The sequence below is a fragment of the Vulpes lagopus genome, chromosome 10 (genome assembly GCF_018345385.1).
Source record: "Vulpes lagopus strain Blue_001 chromosome 10, ASM1834538v1, whole genome shotgun sequence".
NCBI lineage: Eukaryota > Metazoa > Chordata > Mammalia > Carnivora > Canidae > Vulpes > Vulpes lagopus.
In genome coordinates this window covers 108536858-108559888 of record NC_054833.1, presented here as the reverse complement: position 1 = coordinate 108559888, position 23031 = coordinate 108536858, and the positions used below count along the sequence as shown (strand labels likewise).

The 23031-nt window shown below is 47.5% G+C and overlaps 1 protein-coding gene and 1 non-coding gene across 2 annotated transcripts in view; both read right to left on the bottom strand.

The window, feature by feature from the left end:
* The window catches only part of RANBP10 (RAN binding protein 10), a 72006-nt gene that overhangs the window by 13433 nt on the left and 35542 nt on the right, over positions 1–23031 (bottom strand). Inside the window, exon 4 of the mRNA XM_041771129.1 lies at positions 4693–4860. Within this exon, the coding sequence (XP_041627063.1) occupies positions 4693–4860 (168 nt within the window). The remainder of the gene's footprint in view (positions 1–4692; positions 4861–23031) is intronic.
* LOC121501102 lies at positions 7521–7663 on the bottom strand. Its single transcript, XR_005990533.1, has one exon. It is a non-coding gene; the product is annotated as a U4 spliceosomal RNA (small nuclear RNA).

Genomic DNA, 23031 nt, shown 5'->3' with positions numbered 1-23031 from the left:
TATGGATACTCACTGTAAATGCTAAGTCCTTTTCCATCCATCACCTCATCTGATCTGCATACCAGTTTTGGGGAGCATACTTTCTTATCCCCACTTTACAAATGAGGAAAGTAAGCCTCAGAGGTGAACTGATTTGCCAACAGTCATAAAACTAGCAGAAGTGGTAGGCCTGGACTCTTTCCTAGTCTGATGCTCCAACATTATCTCTAAGCTGACAGAGAAGTGGAGACAAGGAGGGTAGCAGATGCCCATCTTCAGCCCATTCCCATCCAGAGTCTCCAGAGGTTTCAGGTTGTCAAATCCTAGGTCAACACTGGCCTGTATGCTCTCTGACCCTTCTGCCAAGAGAAGGGGCTGCTTCCAGGTTCCTCAGACTTGAGTTGGAAGTGAGAGTGGAGGAAAGTAGTACCCAAAATATATGAGCAGGATAGGCATCCCAGAATATCCGCCAGAGCACTCATGTTCTATAGATTGAGAATGGCTCATGGCCAAGTCCTTCCAAGGACTCACAGCCCTTTCATTTTTAGAAAATTTCTTGTATCTTCTAGAAGCTCCTGAACTTTTGGCCTGAGAAGTTTCCAAGCCACTCCTTAGGGGTTCCAGCTGCTCCCTTAACTCCTACCCAGAAGAGAAATTGAAACCCAGCAAGACAGAACAAATGAGGGTTGACAGTAGGTCTCCCAGTGAAGCTGGGGCCAGAATCCTGTCAGGCAGCCGGCATGTACCACATGCCTGCTCTGTGCTGGGCGCTGGGCTCAGGGTCTGCCAAGGAACCACTTAATCCTCAGAACAATTTTGGAAGGTGTATACCGTCTTGAATACCAGTTTACAGATTAAAAAACCACAGTGCAGAGAAACTGTTCACATTCCTTGCCAGGCTATTTTGCTCTGTAGTGAGGGAAGCTCACAAATCCCAGGATCTGCCTGCATGGAGCCACTCCTCAGCCCCACGTGCAGAGGCAGTCTCAGAGCTGCCAGATTTGAAGCTGGAAGCCCCTCTGCATCCAAGACCTCAATGCCCACCCCGCAGGTCTGCACAGGAGCTGCCCCAGTGGATCTCAGTACGGTAGCAGGCTGCTGCTGCTCTACTCCCAGCTCATGGAGAAGACCCACAGGCCTTGGGAAGAGGAGGTCAGACTCCATCAGCTATCAGTAGCATAACCTTGGCAATTTACCCAATCTCTGCAAGCCCGTCTGAGAAAGGGGGTAGCACTAAACCTGACACTTCAAGAAAGAAAGGAGAAACAGAGCTACTTGATGAAAACTGCTTCAAAAACTGTGAGGTATTGGTACAAGCTGGCTGCACTTGTGCTACAGGGTGAGCCAATTGCCACACTTCTGGGCAGGGGATAATGTACCCTGGCTTGCCCAGGTCTACCTCACAATGGCACTCAGGAAGGACAAGGCCTTGAGGTGCTTCCAGGAGGATGAGGAAAGAGGCTACTCCACCCCCTATTGCACTGGACAAGGGCAACACTGCTTCCCCACCCCCACTCCCCAGCCCTGCAGGTCTCTGGGAGCCTCTGGAAAGCCAATGTAGTGATGAGATGTGGGAAAAAGGTCAGGCAAAGAGCCAGGATGCAAACAGAACATTCAAACTTGCAGATACGAAGTGCTCTGAGCCAAGAGACATAGGTCAGGGGTCAATGAGGCCGAAGGTATAACACCTATAATAGCACAGAGTGTATAAAAATGACTCTGCAAGGGCATCTGGGTGGCTCAGTTGGTTAAGCGTCTGCCTTCGGCACAGGTCGTGATCCTGGGGTCCTGGGATTGAGCCTCGCATCAGGCTCCCTGCTCTGTGGGGAGTCTGCTTCTCCCTCTGCCTGTGTCTCTCACAAATAAGTAAATAAAATCTTAAAACAACAACAACAACAACAACAAAACAAAACAAACAAAAAAAAACCCCCCAAAAAACAGGCAGCCTTGGTGGCTCAGCAGTTTAGCGCCTGCCTTCAGCCCAGGGCATGATCCCGGAGTCCTGGAATCGAGTACCTCGTCAGGCTCCCTGCATGGAGCCTGCTTCTCTCTCTGCCTGTGTCTCTGCCTCTCTCTCTCTCTTTGTGTCTCTATGAATAAATAAATAAAATCTTAAAAAATAAAAATAAAAAAATCTCTGAAAGTGCATGGACCACTCACAGGTGAGACATCATTTTCCTGTCTCCATTCATTTGCTCATCCATCCTTCCATTAAGTATCTGCTGAGACCTCACAGGAGCCAGGCCCCCAAAGTGCTGCTGGCTCCAGGAGTCATTAATTACACAGACCACTGACACAAGGGCAAGTGCTGTGACAGAGGAACAATGGAACAATGCAAAAGAGTGGGGAGGTCGGGGCAGGGAACATCATTCTGCTTCTATAAAGGGGAGAGGGTGAGGGTTCTGAGGGTAGAGAGCTGTGACTGATCTCAGGTGAGATTCTGAAGCACATTATAGATAAGCTGGCTTGTGGAAAGGAAACAAGGCCATTAGAAGATTCATCAAGTGGTCTATCACTCCAAGTTCACTGCCTTTCCATTAAATTTTGTGATCTAGAAAATGCAGGGGGCAGGCCATATACATTTTTTAGTAAAGTCTCAGTAATATCCTTGCGGACAGGACAGAAAAACACAAGTTTCAAACTAACATTATGAAGTGATTCTCAAATAGCTATACCCTGAAGGACTCAGATCTCAGCCTCTTCCAATATTTTTTTTATCAAGACCTTGATGAAAACATATATCAACATGCTTATCAAATTTTAGGTTAATACAGTGCTGACAAGGCTATCCAATATTTGAGAAAAAACAACCAAGATCCTAGAAGATCCTGACAGGCTGGAAAAATAAGCGATATCCACCTAAACAAGTGAGGTCTTGCATGAGGTCTATACAAAACATGGAATACAGGGATAAGAATTTAAAAATAGAAGGGTTTGGGCTGACATTAAGGTTGCTGAGAGCTCCCTATGGACCTAGGGACCTGACTGACAGAGCTCAGAGGCTAGGCAGAGGGTATAGATGAGGGATATGAAGGTACAGAGAGGACAGCAGCTTCATCCCATGGCAGGTGTTGTGCTCCAGGCAAAGTGTGGATAGCCTGGAGGAATGTGACAGGGGCAGGCGTCCAGAGCAGAGGGGAAGGACTGAGCCTGGGACAAGAGTAAAGAGTGAGAACCCACAGCAGAGGCCCCTGGGACTCTGACAGCAGAAAAAGAGCCAGGAAACAGTTGGAGACAAAAAGCAGAGTGGCAAGTAAGAAGCCATCTAGAGAACTTGCCCTAGCTGCCAGCTCACCAGCTGGATGCCAGCAACTACAGCTAAGCGACTACAGATTTCAGAGGAGGATTTCTCCAGATGTGCACCTGGATCACCTCTGCAGTGTTTATGCCATGCTCTTCGCTATCCACTGTGGGCTGTGGCATCAGACTGTCCTAATGAGGAATGCTGACTCTTGGCCACTCAGCCTCAACCACCAGCAAACCTGATTCCCACTCACGTACCCTAATTTGGCCCAGACTCATCTCATGGAGAACCCACATAGAAGTCATCACAGTGGGAAATGACAGTCACCTTTTTACTGCCCCTCAAGCTAGAGGATGCAGTCCTCCTAGAAGTTACGTTCTAAGGAAAATGTCCAATTCCCTTTTCTGGCAAGGCCTGTGGCCAGTCTAGCTGGTATCTCTGCCCAATCAGAGACCTCTGCAAACTCAAGCAGGCAGGCCCAGCAGTCAGACATTACCTCAGGGCCACTTTGGCCAAGGGCTCCTCTCACTCAAGGGCCAAATACCAATCAGCCTATAAGAGCAAGGCATCACAATGACCAACATCTCTCCATCTCCCAGGCTCTTATCCTAAATCTTTCCACATGTACAGGGTTGCCCTTCCAAGAGATCCTCCAGGGCCCCCATCACTCCACTAACTGCTGCTCCTCCTGGGTTCCTGACCCTGGTTGATAGCACCACTATCCAGCCACTTTCCCATCCTCCCTTCTTTCTAGTGCACCCCATCTGTCACTAATCCTGCTGGGCCACCCTAGACTTTGTCAGGCTTGCTCCACTTTGTCATGCTTGCTCCCCATGCCCTGCATCAATCATCATGGCCTTGCCTCAGGCTACCTGCTTCCTCCCCAGGCCCTCACTCCAGTCAGTCGCTTCTTTGCGGTTACATCAAAGGACCTTTTTAAATAGAACTCTGTCCAGGTTTGCTATCTTTTAACCAGCAAAAGGGCCAGAAAAGACCTGGCCCCATCTGACTCCAGCCTGTCTGCTTACCTCCTATACTAGAACGCACCTATTGCTCCACAGCAACAGCATCTTGCATGTTGGAAGGGCCAATCAAAGTCAGAGCCCAGAACATGCACATGCAACTACTACCACTGTCAGGTATGTACGCAGGCCCCTCAAACTTCTCACCAATGCCAAACCCTGCTCCAAGAGGTTTCACACAGGCCAGAAGCATGACCATGACCTTGCTGTTTTTTCAGCACTGACCCCAGGCTCCATAAATGCTGCTAAATGGATGGATTAACAAAGGATGCACCTCTGCTACCTTTTCTTCACTTTGCAGTGTTCCAATGCCTGGAAATGGCTGGAGTTCCCCAGAGCTCAGCAGAGGATCACTGAAACTGTTTTGGCTTTAAAGCCTGCCTTTGGGCCTCTCACGAATCAAAGTGGTTCCACAGGGCAGACCCTCTAAGGTCTCCAAGCACCCACCAAGGCTGTGGCCATTCTTGGTGTAGAAGCAGGTGCTGTTGATGAGGTTGACACAGCAGCCAATCACGTCTCCTGTGGTGAATGTGGGACCATAGGGCTGGCCAGTCCCGGAGGAGCAGAATGAGTGCCCATCATCGCCGTGGTAACCATAGGAATGTTTATCCCAACCTGTGGGGGAAGAGAACACCAACAGCTGAGTGGAGGTACTTGAGACAGCACCAGACGCTGGCCTGGGTCTGAGCCCCTCTCCCCAGCCTGCTACCACCTCAGTCAGTATTCCTGGCCTCTCTGAGGCAGCTGTGGAAGGTCTGGCTATGCCAAAGGAGCAGTGAGTCCAGTAGGTCACCACACCTAAGTAGCTGAAGTAGTCAAGGGGTGCAAGCTGTGGTTAACAAGAACCCAAACCATGAGTGACCTGGAAGGGACTTACCAGAAGGCCATGTGTGTGACAAGGAAGCGGTCAGGGAAAGCGTCATGAAGAAGAGGGGCTTAAACTGACCTTTGAGAGGGTTTTTAACGTGTTCTTTTTTTTTTTTTTTTTTAATTTATCTACGATAGTCACACAGAGAGAGAAAGAGAGAAGAGGCAGAGAGAGAAGCAGGCTCCATGCACCGGGAGCCCGACGTGGGATTCGATCCCGGGTCTCCAGGATCGCGCCCTGGGCCAAAGGCAGGCGCCAAACTGCTGCGCCACCCAGGGATCCCCTTAACGTGTTTTTTTAATTGAGGTATAATTTACCGGGCAGCCCGGGTGGCTCAGCGGTTTAGTGCCGCCTTCAGCCCAGGGCCTGATCCTGGTGACCCGGGATCGATCCCACGTCGGGCTCCCTGCGTGGATCCTGCTTCTCCCTCTGCCTGTGTCTCTGCCTCTCTCTCTCTCTTTCTCTGTGTGTCTCTCATGAATAGATAAATAAAATCTTAAATATATATATATTTTTTAATTTTTATTTATTTATGATAGTCACAGAGAGAGAGAGAGAGAGGCAGAGACACAGGCAGAGGGAGAAGCAGGCTCCATGCACCGGGAGCCCGATGTGGGATTCGATCCAGGGTCTCCAGGATCGCGCCCTGGGCCAAAGGCAGGCGCCAAACCGCTGCGCCACCCAGGGATCCCAGATAAATAAAATCTTAAAAAAAAATAATTTACATGTAATAAGATTCTCCTGTTTTAATTGATAGTTCAACAAGTTATCACCATGTTCAAGATACAGAACATCTCCATTGTTCAAAACGGTTCCCTCATGCCCCCCCATGGTCTGGCCCACTCCACCCATCTCTAGTCCTTGGCAACACTGATCTGATTTGTTCCTAAGGTTTCGCCTTTTCCAGGATGTCATATAAATGAAATTACAGAATACAGAGGGTCTTGTATCTGGCGCCTCTCACTTAGCACAATGCATTTGAGATTCATCCACATTGTTTAGGTGTACCAATATTTTGTTTCTTTTTATTGCTGAAGTAGTACTCCATTATATGGATATGCCACAGTTTATTCATTCACTAGTTGGTGACATTTGAGTTGTTTCAATTTTTGGCTATTGTGAATAAAGCCAATAAATATTTGCATACACTCCTTTGCATGAACTTATGTTTTCATTTCTTTTGGGTAAATACTTACAGGTGTTATTGCTGGCTCATAAGATATGTTTAACTTGATAACAAACTGTCCAACTGTTTTCCAAAGTGGCTGTACTCTTTGCATTCTCACAGCAATGTATAAGGTCTACTTTCTCACCAACACTTGGTATTATCAGTTGCTTGGGGTTTTTTCTTTTTCTTTTAGCCATTTTAGTAGGTATGTAGTATCTATAATGTCATTGTGGCTTTAATTCGCATTTCCCCAATGACCAAGGATCTTTGAGGATCTTTTCTTTTTTTTTTTTTTTTTTTTTTTTTTAATTTTTTATTTATTTATGATAGTCACAGAGAGATAGAGAGAGAGGCAGAGACACAGGCAGAGGGAGAAGCAGGCTCCATGCTCCGGGAGCCCGACGTGGGATTCGATCCCGGGTCTCCAGGATCGCGCCCTGGGCCAAAGGCAGGCGCCAAACCGCTGCGCCACCCAGGGATCCCGAGGATCTTTTCATATACTGAACCATCAATTTATTAGAAAATCATTAAATTGGGCAGCCCGGGTGGCTCAGCGTTTTAGCACCACCTTTGGCCCAGGGTGTGATCCTGGAGACCTGGGATCGAGTCCCACATCAGGCTCCCTGCATGGAGCCTGCTTCTCCTTCTCCCTGTGTCTCTGCCTCTCTCTCTCTCTCTCTCTGTCTCTCATGAATAAATGAATAAAATCTTAAAAAAAAAAAAAAAAGAAAATCATTAAATTGTCTATTCAAATCTTTAACCAAATTTTTTTTTTAATTTTTATTTATTTATGATAGTCACACAGAGAGAGAGAGAGAGAGAGAGAGAGAGGCAGAGACACAGGCAGAGGGAGAAGCAGGCTCCATGCACCGGCCGGGAGCCCGACGTGGGATTCGATCCCGGATCTCCAGGATCGCGCCCTGGGCCAAAGGCAGGTGCTAAACCACTGCACCACCCAGGGATCCCTTTAACCAAATTTTTAAAAAGAATTTATGAGAGAGAGAGAGAGAGAGCGCACACGCACATGCATGAACAGGGGGAGGGGCAGACGAGAGGGAGAAACAGACTCTTCATTGAGCAGGGAGCCCAATGCAGGGCTCAATCCCAGGACCCTGGGATCACAACCTGAACCAAAGACAGACACTTAACCAACTGAGCCAGCCAGGTGCTCCTTTAACCAGTTTTTAAAATTGGGTTGTATATCTTATTAAGCTGTAAGGATTCTACATATAGTTTGAATACAAATGCTTTTATGTGTTTTTATAAATATTTTCTCCCAAGTTGTGGTATGTCTTTTCATTTTCTTAAGAGTATTTTTCAACTAGCAATAATCACGCCTCGGATAAACCTCATTGGCTATGATACTGCCACTGCGCAAAGCTGTTAATGGTATTTTTCAAAGGCCTGCTGGAATTTTGATTGGAATTGGGTTAAAAAAAAAAAAAAAAAGGAATTGGCTTGAATGTATAGATCAATTTGGAGAGGATAGCCAGCTTAATAATACTGATTATTCCAATCTCTGAACATGGCATATCTCTCCTTTTATTTAGGCCTTTAATTTCTCTCAACAATGTTTTAACAAGCTTATCTCTAAGTACTTTTCATGCTATTTCTAAGTGTTATTTTAAAAATTTAATTTCCAGGACACCTGGGTGGCTGGTTGAGCATCTGCCTTCGGTGCAGGGGATGATCCTGGGATTTGGGACTGATTCCCGCACTAGGCTCCCTGCATGGAGCCTGCTTCTCCCTCTGCCCATATCTCTGCCTCTCTCTCTCTCTCTCTCTCTCTCTGGGTCTCTTATGAATAGATATTTTTTAAAAATTTAATTTCCCATTGTTTCTTGCTATCATATCAAATATAATTGATTTTGTGGCAGGGGACTAGGATCAAGGTTTCTTTTGGAGTGACAAAATGTTCTAAGATTAAGATGATAGTTGCACAACTCTGTGAACATGCTAAAAAACCACTGATTTGGGGATCCCTGGGTGGCTCAGCAGTTTAGCACCTGCCTTTGGCCCAGGGCGTGATCCTGGAGTCCCAGGATCGAGTCCTACATCAAGCTCCCAGGATGGAGCCTGCTTCTCCCTCCTCCTGTGTCTCTGCCTCTCTCTCTCTCTCTCTCTCTCTCTCTCTCTCTCTCTCGTAAATAAATAAATAAATAAATCTATAAATAAATAAATAAATAAATCTATCTTTTTAAAAAACCCCACTGATTTATATACTTTAGATGAGTGGTTTTTGGGGATCCCTGGGTGGCGCAGCGGTTTGACGCCTGCCTTTGGCCCAGGGCGCGATCCTGGAAACCCGGGATCGAATCCCACGTCAGGCTCCCGGTGCATGGAGCCTGCTTCTCCCTCTGCCTGTGTCTCTGCCCCTCTCTCTCTCTCTCTCTCTCTCTGTATGACTATCATAAATAAATAATAATAATAAAAAAAAAGATGAGTGGTTTTTATGGCATGTAAATCTTATCTCAATAAAGGTATTAAACACATATACATATATATATATTTGACTTTTTACATATTCACCTGGTATCCTGCAACCTTGTTAAAACTCAACAATTAGTTCTCGTAGCTTTTATGAAGATTCTTTGGGATTTTTCAATACACTATCTGAGAATAAAGACAGTTGTATTCTTTCTATCTATTCTGTATATCTTTTATTTATCTCTTTTTCCCACCTTACTGCACTAACTAGGACCTCCAATGCAATGCTGAATTGAAATAGAACAAAAATGAGACCTCTGAAGCACATCAGTTTCGTACGGGAAAAGAGTGATAAAGGTCATTCTGGGAAGGTAAAGGCATGAGCACAAGTGGTACCAGAGGGTGTGAGCTGCAGAGGGGCCTGACTGCCTACTTGGCTAAGGAGCAGGAGTAGAGCCCATAGGGCCACGGCAAGCCAGGACTTGCTAGCAAGCAGGTCTACTCCTCAAAGCAGCCCCTCCAAATAGCTTTCCCAGCCTCTGCTGCCTCCTTGGGGTCTGTGCCACACGCCCAAGTGAACATGCTTAAATACGCTCCTCCCTTCCCAAGTGGCATAGGTAGAAGCTCTCCCTCTGGGAGGGAAGCTCTCTCCAGAGGGGCAGAGTGCTTGAGGATCTGAATAGCTGAGAAAGGAAAGCAGAGCTCAATTTTCAGTGTGTGTATGTATGTGTGTGAGGAGGTGGGGGGGGAAAGGAAGGAGCATGTGGGCAGTAAACAGAGGTATGGGGGTGAGAACAGAGGAGAAGACCAGTGGTTGGCAAGGGAGAGAGAGGGAATGACTGGAGAGGTGAAGTGACCAGATCCTGGAGCCCAAACTCTGCCCTGCATTTGGATTGCTGGGCTCTAGGGCAAGTTGCCTCTCATAATCACATTATTCATCCCAAGACTTGTGTCCCCTGAGCTTTCATGTCTTTTCAGCCAGGAGCCCAGGGTTAAACAAAGCTTCCCCAGAGCCCATAGTGAGGAACAGGCCAAAGCTGAATGGCCTCTCACTACTGAGTACAGGACCCAGAGAACTGCTGCTCCCCTCCCAATACCTGCAGAACCTATCTTGAGAACTGCCCAAGGCTGGCTTTAGAAGGCCCAAGGCCTGAAGCCAGGCTCTGTCCCCACCTTTCCTATTCTCGAGACACTGGGACTGCCTGGATTGGGAGACAAGGTGCTACTCCAGGTATCAACCCAACTTCTAACCTCCCCAAGCCCAGGAATGGGCGGAACCTTTCTACTGCTGTGAGTACACAGGTCATTTGACCTCAGGGAAGTACTCTTCTGGGGCACAGTGATGCTCATTCCTGCCCTGCTGATGAGGCTACCACAGGCAATGCCTCTTCTCTGGCCTCCACACAGGAGGCCCTATGGCTCCTGGCAGCAGTAGCTGCAGTAGCAGCTGCTCCTCTGGTCTACAGAAGGCCACAAACAAAGGGGGTCTAGCTAAACAGTTGAGAGGACCAAAGTGACTGACAATCATCCCTCCAGGTCTGGCTCAGACTGTGCTTGGTGGCCCGAGGCCTGCCCACCATCTTCTCCTGCCTCAGGTTCCACATTAATATGCCACACTGGTCACTGCTGTTCTCCCCTCACCCCACTCCTGGATCCTTCAGATGGAGCATGGGCACTTCCCACACACGGCACAGTAACTAACACTATCTGTGGCAACCTGTGAGGATAAGAGCACCACAATAACCCTTTGTATGTGGCAGGACAGGTGCTGCTGCTTCCACCTCATCAAGAGACTGGGGGCCTTGCTCAGCTCAGCAGCCCACAAAGCTGAGGAATGTGAGCTGGGATTTGCACCCAAATCTTCAAATTCCAAACCTGTCACATCTTTCCTGTCATGGGTCCTGTCTCATTTGGGGTGGTGATCACTTGGGCAGTAAAACCATCCCCAAGTCCCTGATCCATCACCTGAAGAGAGGTGTCAGATGCACTAGTTTTAGGCAGCTGTGGATGTCAGTTCTCGGACTTGGGTGAGTCAGGGGGCCTCCAGGCCAGAAATGGGGGAAAGCCCAGACCTCAGCCCTAGAGGAAGACATAGGGACTGTTGCCTCCTGCCTGAAGGCTGCAGATGCCTGTCTCCTCTCCAGAGTGCCCCCAACTTCCCACCTCACCAGGCAGCCAAGGCCAGCTGACCAGAACACACACTTCCACCCAGTGCCCACTGGAAAAGGCTTCCTAAGCAGGAAGCTGCATTTCTCATATCAAAGAACATATACATGATCCAGACAAAAAGACAGGAACACATAACTTTAGGCCACAGGCCTAAGCTCTCAGCATGGAATCCCCTAGGACAGTGGGTTCTGCTAGGCTGTTATTAACCCAAATTTCTGCTCCAAAGGCCTGGGGTGCCAGGAACAGAGGTGTGGCTCTCCTCAATGGCGCTTGAGCTTTCCCTAAAGCCAAGCCTACCACTCACCACCTCCTAAATGCATCATGATCCTAACGCTTGCCCCTTGAAGGATTCCATAACATTATTTGGAACACTGCCCCCCAGCATATTGCTCACATTCCTGATCAATCCTGACCCCTATCGAACCTTTCAAGTCATCAGGCACTGGTGACTGTCCCCGTCTGTCTTCCCTGGCCAAGACAGGAGCTCCTTGAGGCAGGGGCCATACAGTCTCAAAACCAGTTCCTTCAGTGCCCAGCATGTCAGGAGTCTGAGAGGTGATACAAACATGTATGCACACATGTCTGAGTGTTCGTGTGCAGGTGACCTGTCCTAGCCTGTTTTTCTTTCACACAAGGATGACCCTGTAGGATAGATTTTATTTTATTTTATTTTTATTTTTATTTATTTATGTATTATAGTCACAGAGAGAGAGAGAGGCAGAGACACAGGCGGAGGGAGAAGCAGGCTCCATGCACCGGGAGCCCGACGTGGGATTCGATCCAGGGTCTCCAGGATCACGCCCTGGGCCAAAGGCAGGCGCCAAACCGCTGCGCCACCCAGGGATCCCTAGGATAGATTTTATATGCAGATTTTACTGTCTAGAAGGTAGAAGACTTTCTAAAACTAGAAGATTTTCTTTGTTTTAGCTTTCTCAGATTGAAGCAGTAGGTACTCTAGAAATCCTAATAATAATGTGGCCATTTGGGAAAGCATGGATGGCTCAATCAGCTGAGTATCTGACTCTTGGGTTTCTGGTTTTGGCTTCGGTCATGATCTCAAGGTCATAAGATCAAGCCCCGAGTTGGCCTCAGCACTCAGTGGGGAGTCTGTTTGGGATTTTCTCTCCCTCTGCCCCTCTCCTCCACTCACACTCTCTCTCTAAAGTAAATAAATAAATCTTTTTTTTAGGATACATTACAATTTTAAATAAATCTTTTTTAAAAAAATATAGCCATTTGATTTCTTAAAAGTAGTGAAATTACCCAGAAAAAAAACATTTCCTTAGTGGTTAAGCCAATGACTCAAGGGTATTTGAAAGATATTTTTGTCTCCACATATCGGAGTTCATTAACTATCACCAAAACAACAGATGCTTACATTTCCAAAGACCTAAAATAGAAATTAAATATTTTGAATGGTTTTCTTCAAAAATAAACTATGTAATTATTTAGACAAAACTACCATAGAGTTGTAAGTATAGATTTTAAATTTTAAAAAACTGAAGAGCAAAAAAATAAAGAAAATAAAAAACTGAAGAGCTCCATTAAAAGAAAAAGATACTTATTTAGAATCAATTCAAGATTCACCATCACTCAGGCTGTCTGTAAAATAGTTAAGTTTTCCTGTTTTTGTTTTCAATTCCCAAATGATTTTTCAATTATACAGATTGACCCAAAGGAAGAAAATTCGTAGTCCCTCTGGTACACCGAATAAGGCTTTCCAGACATGTCCATGTCCTAATCCCAGAACCTGTGAATATGTGATTGTATATGGTAAAAAAGATTTTTCCAGAAGTGTTTAAGTTAAGGCTCTTGAAATGGGAGACTGGATTATCCTGGATAATCTAGATGGGGTGGCAATGCAATCACAAGGGTCCTTGAAGGAAGGAGGCAAGTGGGTCTACTCAGAAAAGGTGATTTTTTAAAAAAATATTTATTTATTTATTCATGAGAGACACACACACAGAGAGAGAGGCAGAGACACAGGCAGAGGGAGAAGCAAGCTCCCCGCAGGGGCCCGATGCGGGACTTGATCCCGGATCCCCAGATCACGACCTGAGCCAAAGGGAGCCACCCAAGCACTGAGCCACCCAGGTGTCCCAGAAAAGGTGATCTGAAAGCAGAGATTGTTAGATGCTGCAATGTTGGCTTTGAAGACAGATGGGGACACAAGTTAAGAAACATAGGTGGGATGGGACACCTGGGTGGCTCAGCGGTTGAGCGTCTGCCTTTGGCTCAGGGCATGATCCCAGGGTCCTGGGATCGAGTCCCGCATCGGGCTTCCTGCATGGAGCCTGCTTCTCCCTCTGCCTGTGTCTCTGCCCCTCTCTCTCTCTCTCTCTCTCTCTCTCTGTGTGTGTCTCTCATGAATAAATAAAATCTTAAAGAAAGAAAGAAAGAAAGAAAGAAAGAAAGAAAGAAAGAAAGAAAGAAAGAAAGAAAGAAAGAAACATAGGTGAGTTTCCTTGCAAAAAAAGCAAGGAAACAGATTCTACCCCTGCTAGAGCCTCTAAAAACAATGTCACCCTGTTGACATCTTGATTTTAAGCCTTCTGTCCTCTAGAACTGCAAAATGATTATTTTTTTAAAGATTTTTTAAATTTATTTTTATGTATTTTTGAGGGAGAGAGAGAGAGAGCATGCGCAAGAGCAAGCAAAGGGGGAAGGGAGAGAGGAAGAGAGAGAATCTCAGACTCCCTGTAGACGGCAGAGCCCAAAGCAGGGCTGGATCCCATGATCCTGAGATCATGACCAGAATGGAAATCAAGAGTCAGATGCCTAACTGACTAAGGCACCCAGGCGCCCCTAAAGATTTTATTTTATTAAGGTTTTGAGAGAGAAAGAGAGAGAGAGAGAGAGCGTGCACCCATGAATGGAGGGGGACAGAGGGAGAGGGAGAAACAGACTCCCCACTGAGAAGAGCCTGAAGCTGGGACCTGGGATCATGACCTGAGCCAAAGGCAGATGGTTAACCAACTGAGCCACCCAGGCGCCCTCCCTCTAGATATATTTTTTTTTTCAGTAATCTCTACACCCACCGTGGGGCTTGAACTCACAACCCCAAGATCAAGAGTTGCATGCTCTACTGACTGAGCCAGCCAGGGGCCCCTAAAATGATTATTTTAAGCCACTACTATTGTTACAGCAGAAAGAGGAAACTAATGGTCTCTCAAAGCTATTGATGAAGCTACTGAGCTTCTGGAATGATCAGTGTAAAAAATCAACAACTCAGCTCTTTATCTCTTGCTCTTCAGAGTGCTATGAAGTTAAAAGGTTTTGCAAGAAAAATGTAGAGCTTTAATGTATCTTCAATTGAGGCTGTCATTTTATAACAAATGTTTTTTCCAAACACAATTAAGAGCCCGGGTGTGTATAGAAGGAGCCTATGTATGTGTATGAAAGCTAGCTTGCGGTGAAAAATGGAATGTCAAACACTTCATTTAGTAGCTGCAGCTTGATACAGGGCCACTGTGCTACCTTCCCATTCTCTAGGAAGAACAAGGAACCAATCCACTTGCCACCAATTAGTTAACAAAGGCCCGCCTAACTCCAAGGAACTGACAAATTGGAGGTGGTGGGCAGTGTGAAAGCAGCAAAGAAGACATAATCTATAAGTAAACCAACAACCAAACAAGAAAACACCTAGTAGATAAAATGTGCTCTGAAGGAAACAAAGCCAGGTGATGGGGCTAGAAATGGGAGCAGGGATGCGGACTGACCAGGATAGAGGAGTCAAGTTAGTCCTCACCAAGGCATGACCCCTAAGCAGAGGTGTGCTTGACGAGAGAATCAGAAAAAAAACTTTGGAGATAAAAGGAATGAGTTCACTGTGACTGAGAAACAGGAAAAGATGGACAGTGGGGCTGGAGCCAAGAGAGACTTACAAAGACTTGGAACAGAGTCAACAAGACTCACTGGACATGCGTGCTGCTGGTTTGAGAGCAAATAAGGATGCCCCTCAGGTTTCTGTCCTGGACAAATGGGTGGATGGTGGTACCACCTACTAAGAGAAGGAGCAGGCCTTTTAGACACATTAAGTTTGGGCATGTGGGTGGCTCTACACAGCTGGTGAACGACCATGGCTCATCCCAGAGGCTCAAGGCTGTGATGGGGACACTCACTAAACAACCAGTGGTGCCGACAGAAAATTTAAAATGAACTCACTAGAGGAATTTCCTGCTGTGCTGTCCTGATACAATGGCTTTCTGTTTTTCCTTTGGGAGAAAAATTCAGGCCAGTAAAGGACTAGAAAGGTCAGAACACACATAGAAAAAGGCACCAGAAGCCCAAAATAGATGAGGAGATGGTAAAAGGCACAAGGTTACTCGAAAGGGCTTAAGTTGCCCCGTCCTCCAGGAATCTCTCCTCCCCAGGCCTTGAGAGGCTGTACAGCAGAGGGGAGAAGGTACTAACTAGCACAGCCAGCAGTTCTTGAGGAATCAGACAGGAGAAAAATTTTAAGGCCAAAACCTAATTGCAGTTGCACATTCTGAAGAGAGTCCATTGTTGTCCACGCTAGGGTCCTATAGAGGGCTGTGTGGCCTCTGTCAGGAAGACACTGTAGCCCTGTAGGACAGGGCAGAAGGCTGAAGGGTTTATGCAGTCTGGTCCTGGATAAAGCTTTGTTCTTCCAAGATGGCAGGCCCTGGGCAGCCACTTGCTTCCTTGGACCTTGGTTCCCTTCTCTCTACCAAGTGAGGGGGGAGCAATTGGACAGTATTATCAAAGGGCCCCAAGGTCTACTTATAAGAAACACTGAGTCTCCAAACAATCAGCAGGTACAACAAGCCCCATCTGAAGGTTGATGAAACTGAGACACTGAGAGGGCTAAATGAAGGCTTATGGTCTTGCGGATGACACTCTCAGAAGCTCAGTTCTCCTTTCCTCTCAGGTGAGCACCAAGAATGTACCCACAAAGATGAAGCCACTATCTCCTCCTTCTTGAGGTGGCCCCCAATCCAAACTCAGGAAAAAGGAAGATGCTGTGAAAGTAGAACACTTGAGTTCCTCAAAAACTGTGCTCCATTAGAAAAATCTTCAGGTAATCTCTACAAGGTTTCTGGACCGCAAGCTGGGCTGACCTGACCAATACTACTCCCTACTGTTATCTAGCTGCATTCCATCAACTCTGAGAAGGGACTGGCCACAAACCCTCTGGGCACCCCTCCCCCAAGGCTGCAAGAACAAACAGTAAGGTGGGTAAACAAGGAGTGCTAGGATTTGTCTGCGAGCTCCCGCCCCCTTTGTTAATATATATATTTTTATTTATTAGAGAGAGAGAGAGAGAGAGAGAAGCAGGTTCCATACTGGGAGCCCGACATGGGACTCAATCCTGATCCCATCCCGGGTCTCCAGGATCACACCCTGGGCTAAAGGCGGTGCTAAACTGCTAAACCACCAGGGCTGCCCTTCAAGCTCCCCTTCTTTAGGGGATAGCACTCACCTAAGTCCTCCCCTACACCAACCCTGTCTCCAGTGGGGACTGCTAATCCTAGTAACTCCTCCTCCTTGACCCAAACTCATTTAGAGACCTTAGAATTTTTCTACAGGGATGTTGGGAAGAGAGTGGGTCTCTCAAAGCTCTGTGCTGCCACTGTTTCAATCTCGTGTTGAAGGCCAGTTTGACAGACTAAAGCTAATAAGCACAAAGCAGGTGCAAGAGACAGAGAAAGAAAAGTCCCAGACAGCATTTGAGTCCATGACATCTTACTCCTGTTTACCCTACCTGAGTTCTGGCTGACCAAACTGGTGAGACATGGGTTTCTCTCCCCTGAAGCAACCAAAGCTCTCTGGCTAAAGGGGCCACTTCTAAGCATCTTTTTGTCCACTTTGCATTATGCCTGGCCCACAGTAGGTGCTCAAGAAATTTTGTTAAAGTAAAAAGGAAAACGTGGCCAAGGGCTGGCAGGAAGCCTGAAGTATAAGATGGTTACTGGTCAGAGCACATTGTGACTGACATACTGCTGGTGGACAATTCTGGGCTTGACTATGAGGAGTTTTGTTGTTATCATTTTTCTTTTTAAGAAAAGAAAGGCAATTAAAGCTGTCAGCCTGCACCTTGCTCCCTTATACAGATTAATGTGAAGCCACCTCTGAGTCCTAGAAGGCCTACAGATAGGCTGTGGACCTGGCTCTGCACCTGGGTAAGGCATTTGCCTTCTCTGAGTCTGTTTCCTCTTCTGTGAAACAAGGCAGCTGATGCAAATACCTCTGCTGGCTCTGGAAGAATCCATGGTTTTGAGCCCCCTCTCCCATTAAGAAGGTCCAGTAGCTATGGTCACTCCCATACCTCTGCCTGGGTAAGCCTCCCCTCTAGCCCCACCACTCTCTGCTTCAGGAGAGAACTCCAAGCAGAACCCCTGAAGCCAAAGTCGGCACTTTTTAAGTTGGTAGCAGGAGCAACCACCCTCTCTGGATGTGCCTGGTGTGGGGCTGGAGTGATATGGCCAGGAATGAGAATTGTCACCCTTACCACAGGACTGAAGCCAGCTGTCTGAGAGGACAGTGGGATGTGAGGACCAGAAAGAGACAATGGGGCACAGCTGCCTGGGTCAGGCCCTATAGGAAGTCAGGTCTAGGTGGCTCTGAGTCAGAGGATGGCTGGGACTGCCATGAGCACACCATTCTGACATAAATGCCACCCAACTAACCATTCTTTTCTCTCCAAAGAGAATAAGCTTTGTCACTCCTAGAGAGAACAAATGGGTAGCAAGCCTGGCACCCACACAGAAAAGCCTGCCACATCAGACAGAGGCCAGTGATGCAAGGGGAAGCCAAGCCTTTTTAGGGCCAAGAGGCCCTAGGTGCCCACTTCAGATGCTTTGGCACCACCCACTTCCCCTTCCACTATCATTCAGAGGGGAAGTCTCCCCCAGAGAAGTGTGGGAGTGGCTGAGGAAAGGAAATGGTTCATCATCTTGGCACTCCCAGACACCATCCCTGGTTACAGTGCCCAGAAGGAAGGAGACTCCCATGGGGGTGCCAGAGACTCCAGCATGATTGCTCCAGGAGCCCACTACATGCAACTTCCATCTGCCAGGACATGTTGGGGGCCTCAGTCCCAGGGAACTAGGAATGGAGAGGCCTCCCACTGCCAAGTAGAAAGATTTCTGCGTCATCAGCAAATTAGCACAAAACCTGGAAAGGAGTCTGGTGCTGTGCCTACCCATTAGGTTCTAGTCCTGGAGCATGACTGACCAGCATACAGAGTCCAGCCTCAGAAAGCTTGCCTAATCCTTGGTCTTGCTATCAAGCCAGCCATCTCTTCTCAATAAATGAGTCCTAGTCACCTTTGGGCTTTGGGACTAGACAGCCCTGGGTTTGAATCCCGGTTTTCTCACTTGGCCCTCAGAGTTCTCGACTGAATTCTTTCAGGGTTGGTGAGAGAATTAAACGAAACGAAAACGGCTATGGAACAGCAATCCTCAGGAGGCACTCACCCTTGAGTTTACCTTCCCTCTCCATTCCTAACACCAGCTTCATGGTCAATTCTGGGCACTTCAGACTTCTTACTTCTTTTTTCCCTGAGAGAGCAAGCAGGGGTGGAGCTGGTCACTACCACCCATCTCTCCTAACTAACAGCCCACCAATGGCAGCCCCAGGCCTGCACCACTCTTGCTTGTCCCCAGTTTCCTGAGAGGTCAACTGGCCTTCAGAGCACTTGACAGGGCTCAGCAGCCATGCTCTCAAAATGGCACGTTAAGACTGGCTATGGATTGAAAATGCTGGGCTAGCTTGGCCAGGGTGCTTGTTGAGCCTGAGGTTGCTGTGAAGAGAACACATGTGTCTTGGGAGACCTCCTGGCAGGGCTGCTTCTCAAGGATGGTCATTCTCTCAGAACCATCCATCCTTGGAAATCCATCAGACAAATATTTTTCGCAAACCTCAAATATCATTAAAAATCTGACAGGCCCCACTGCCCAGAGCAGCTCAACCATGAATAATGGGAAAGCAAGAGAGATCTTTTCACTCAGCAGATGCAGCAAGGTGGCATCAAAGAAGGCCCATCATAGTACTCAGAAGGCTGCTACCCCAAACTCTCAGAATCTTGGGACCAAGGAACAGGATCTACACATCCCTAAAGCTATGCCTCTGGCAGCTCCAGGCCAGTGGGGTCAGAGGTGCCCCGGGGGTCTGCTCTGCAGGTAGTTGGTGACACAAGAGGCTCATACTGGTGTTGCCTGCCCCTGGATATGGGATCCAGGCTCTACACTGAGATAGAGGCAGGTGTCAGCTTGAAACCATGATCAAGGCGAGGGCCTGTATATCCAGCACCTGCATAAAACGGGTCTTCCAATAGTCATACTCCTTCCCTACTCCAAAAGAAATAGGCCAGAGGAGGTGCAGGGAAGCCAGGATGAGTCTAGCAGGTCTGGCTAGGATATGACTCAAGTAGCATCTGCTATATCTGACAGCTATCCACCTATACTTCAGGCTCCCATAGGACAGGCAGGATCTGTCATCCACGCTGAATCAGGCTAAGGAAAGCACTGTCCCACAAACCTGTGGGGCAATCTCAGTTCCTAGGCCTTGGTATCTCTCCTCTAGAGTTGGGTCTTTTCCTTTTTTTTTTTTTAAAGATTTTTTATTTATTTATCCACGAGAGACACACACAGAGAGAGAGAGAGGCAGAGAGACACAGGCAGAGGGAGAAGCAGGCTCCATGCAGGGAGCCCGATATGGGAATCAATCCCGGGTCTCCAAGATCATGCTGCAGGCTGAAGGTGGCGCTAAACCACTGAGCCACCCCAGCTGCCCCACTGGGTCTTTTCCTTGTCTCCACTGAGCTCCTTTTGAACCTCTGGGAAAAGTCAGTGTAGGAGACTGTAACTTTGCACACATTGCCAGATCCTGAGAGACAGTCATATGCAAAACCCTTCCCAAATGGAGACCCAGGCATGGTGATGCAGTACTTCCAGAACCCCTAGAAGACAGACTCTTGATCAGCACTAAAGAAGCAAGGATTTGACCAATAACTAGTTCCCAGTCAGCTCCACTCTGTGGTGGCCCTGACCTCCAACCATACCAGAGGACACTGGAGAATCTCTGTTTTCAGAGCCTGACAAATTCAGGTTTCAGAATTGGCCCCTCTACTGTTGATGAACCCTCTTACCTCAAAGGACTTAACTTGTCCTGCAAAATAGTCTTAAATCCATAATTTTTACCTCTGCTACAGAGGTAGGAGATGGTTTTTAGAAGAAGAAAATAGGATAGTGTAGACAAGAAATCTCCAGGACTAGGAATAATAATTTCCATGCCTGGCTGAGTTGTCACACTTCAAAAGGCTGCCAAGCAGCCCTGATATGTTATGGAAATACAGGTCTTCCTGTGGGTGAGGGAAGAGGCCCAGAGAAAAGGACCATGATTTGTCTCACTATGGGGCCAAGGGCGCTGCTGGCCCAGGGAGGAGTAGCAGGGAAGCAAAGGCCCTCTTACATGAAACAAGCTCCACAGCAGGGACTACGGCAGGACCTATGGCACTGGCACCATTAACTACCATGGAAACAACCAGGGATTTTGAACAGCTACCTGACCCTAGGGCCCCAAATGCCAAACCACGCTCCTTTCTGGACTCCCCAGTGGAACCTGGCTATCTACCCCTCTACTCCCATCCCGGTAATTTCCCAAGGGTATCTCAGAGAAAGAACAGAATGAACAAGGCAGTGAGGGGCTGGACAGCACTAGGCACAGAAACCCCAACCTATTCTTCCCACAGCTCTGGTCCTGGGCAGCTGCTCCAGGGGCTTCAGAGAATCTCCTGGCTGCCTGCCTTTTCTAGACAGGACTACTTTGGGGCACCTTATAGGCTTGAACTGCAAGGTCATCACCGGTTGGCTTCTTCCTTCTACCAGCCTAAGCTGGCACTTACTTGGGAGGTTTGCATGGTGCCTACAATCATCCCAGTGTTACTGAGGCCTGTTTCCAGGTGCTCTGCCATGAACCGGAGGAGGTACACCCAGATTCCCAGTGGGGCCCTGATGGTTCAACTCACCAACTGGACTCACGGAGGGACTGAGCAGCCCCCTAGCACATTCCTGTGAAGCCCTGTAGATCCTGGGGTGAAAGATATCCACAGACAGGTGGTATTTATAGGTAGACATGAAGGGGGCTCATGAACTGAGGGGAACAGGGTCTTCAGACTAAATGGAGTGGGACAGAAGCAGTGCCTACTTGGTGGGTAGAGACAAACAGCATTTTCAGAGTACTGGAAACCCACCTACATGCCAGTAACCTTTAAGGCATCCACTGAGCAAAGCCACCTGTGACTGGTATCTGCACTAAGCAGATACCTTATGCTGCAAGTTACAAGGGTAGGAAGAAAGGATACTGAACACCCTGTTATTTACTGTCAGTGCGTGCCACACTGACAGGGGCTAGCCTCTGCACTCATGAACCTGACGTAGATACCCATGTTCTGCCCTCATCTCTGCTCTCTGCTGTTCCTCTCCCATGGCACATGCAAACGTGAAATGCTGGCTATCTGCAGAATGTGTCCTACCCAGCAGAAGCAGGCCCCAGCCCCAAGATCAGGACACACACAGGGGCATACTCCTAACAGACCATTCAGGGTAGGCTTTGGTCAGGTAAGCTCTAGGGGGAGGAAAGGATGTTCATTTGAACATGACCATCCTGTGGGAGCAAGGCAGACAGTCCCCTTATAACCCTCCCCACCCTCCCACCAGGGAGTAGCTTAGAGGTGCCATCTGCTTCAGAAGATATGCACCTCCCCACCCCCAACCCCCAGCTGCGGAGTTGCTTCTTTTCCAACAGTTTGAAATAAGTATGCCTCAAAGGTTCTCCTTTGAGAGGTTGTAGTAATTAAGGTAATATATGCCAAACCAAGAGAACAGCTGCCTCCTGCACAGAAATGGTAAGGTGGAAATTACCAGCTACCCAGCTCTGAGACAGATGGGGCTACCTATCAACAAAGCCTGAGTCTCCCAGGCCCTCTTTTTTTTTTTTTTTAAGATTTTTATTTATTGATGAGAGACACACACAGAGAGAAGCAGGCTCCATGCAGGGAGCCCAATGTGGGACTCGATCCCGGGACTCCAGGATCACACCCTGAGCCAAAGGCAGATGCTCAATCGCTGAGCCACAGAAGTGTCCCTCCCTGGCCCTCTTTGAGGGACAAGGCACAGAGGAAGATCTGTCTTATCCTCAACCCCTTCAACGTATCCAAGATTAGGAGGAGCCCCAAACCCTCTATCTACATCCCTGACTTTTCCACCCTGGTTCCTCAATCCAGGGATCTCAGTCCATGCTGCTTGCTGCCAGCTCATGGGAGGGTCGGGCTGCAGGTACTCACCTGCCTGTTGATTGTCCTGCCTTGCTTTCAAGCCATTTGGCCAAGGATTCTGATATTCTTATTTTGGATCACATGTGTTCCTTGGTTTCACATTTAATGGAGGCCAAAAACATCTTACAAAAGGTAAACATCAAAACTTCCGACCACGCAAGCTGAGACATGCCCCGTTCCTGGGAAAGTCTGGCCACCAGTCTCATAAAAGGTACTCTCTGTTATCATCTGCTCCCAGAACCAAGCAAGACCAGAGAGTGGCTACCCCTTACTCCTGATAGCACCAGAGGCAAAGACGTACTTGTTAAGCCAATATTGGAAAACCTACAAGAAAACACTTGAAACATCAACATCTTGACTTTCTTTGCTATGCCATCTCATCCTCCGTAATTCAACTCCAGTTAACATGTACTAACATGGCTCCTCAAATACAGAAAACACAAGCACTGGAAAGAAAATGTAGTTTTGATTACACTCAACTCCACTCTGATATATAAACATTCATAAAAGAACTGTACTTGTTTATTTAAGACATTTAAATGTATAGGTACTTCCTTCTTCAGGTAGGAAAAAATACTTTTTCTCAATTACAACAAAAGCTAACGAATATCTTCCTTTTTTATTAGGCACTATTCTTTTAAGATTTTATTTATTTACTCATGAGAGACACACAGAGAGAGGCAGAGACAGACTTAGGCAGGGGGAGAAGAAGGCTCCCTGTGAGGAATCTAATGCATGACTTGATCCCAGGACTCCGGGATCATGACTAGTGCCAAAGGCAGATGCTCAACCACTGAGCCATATTAGGAGGGACTGAGCAGTCCCTGGCAGACTTCCGTGAAGCCCTGTACATCC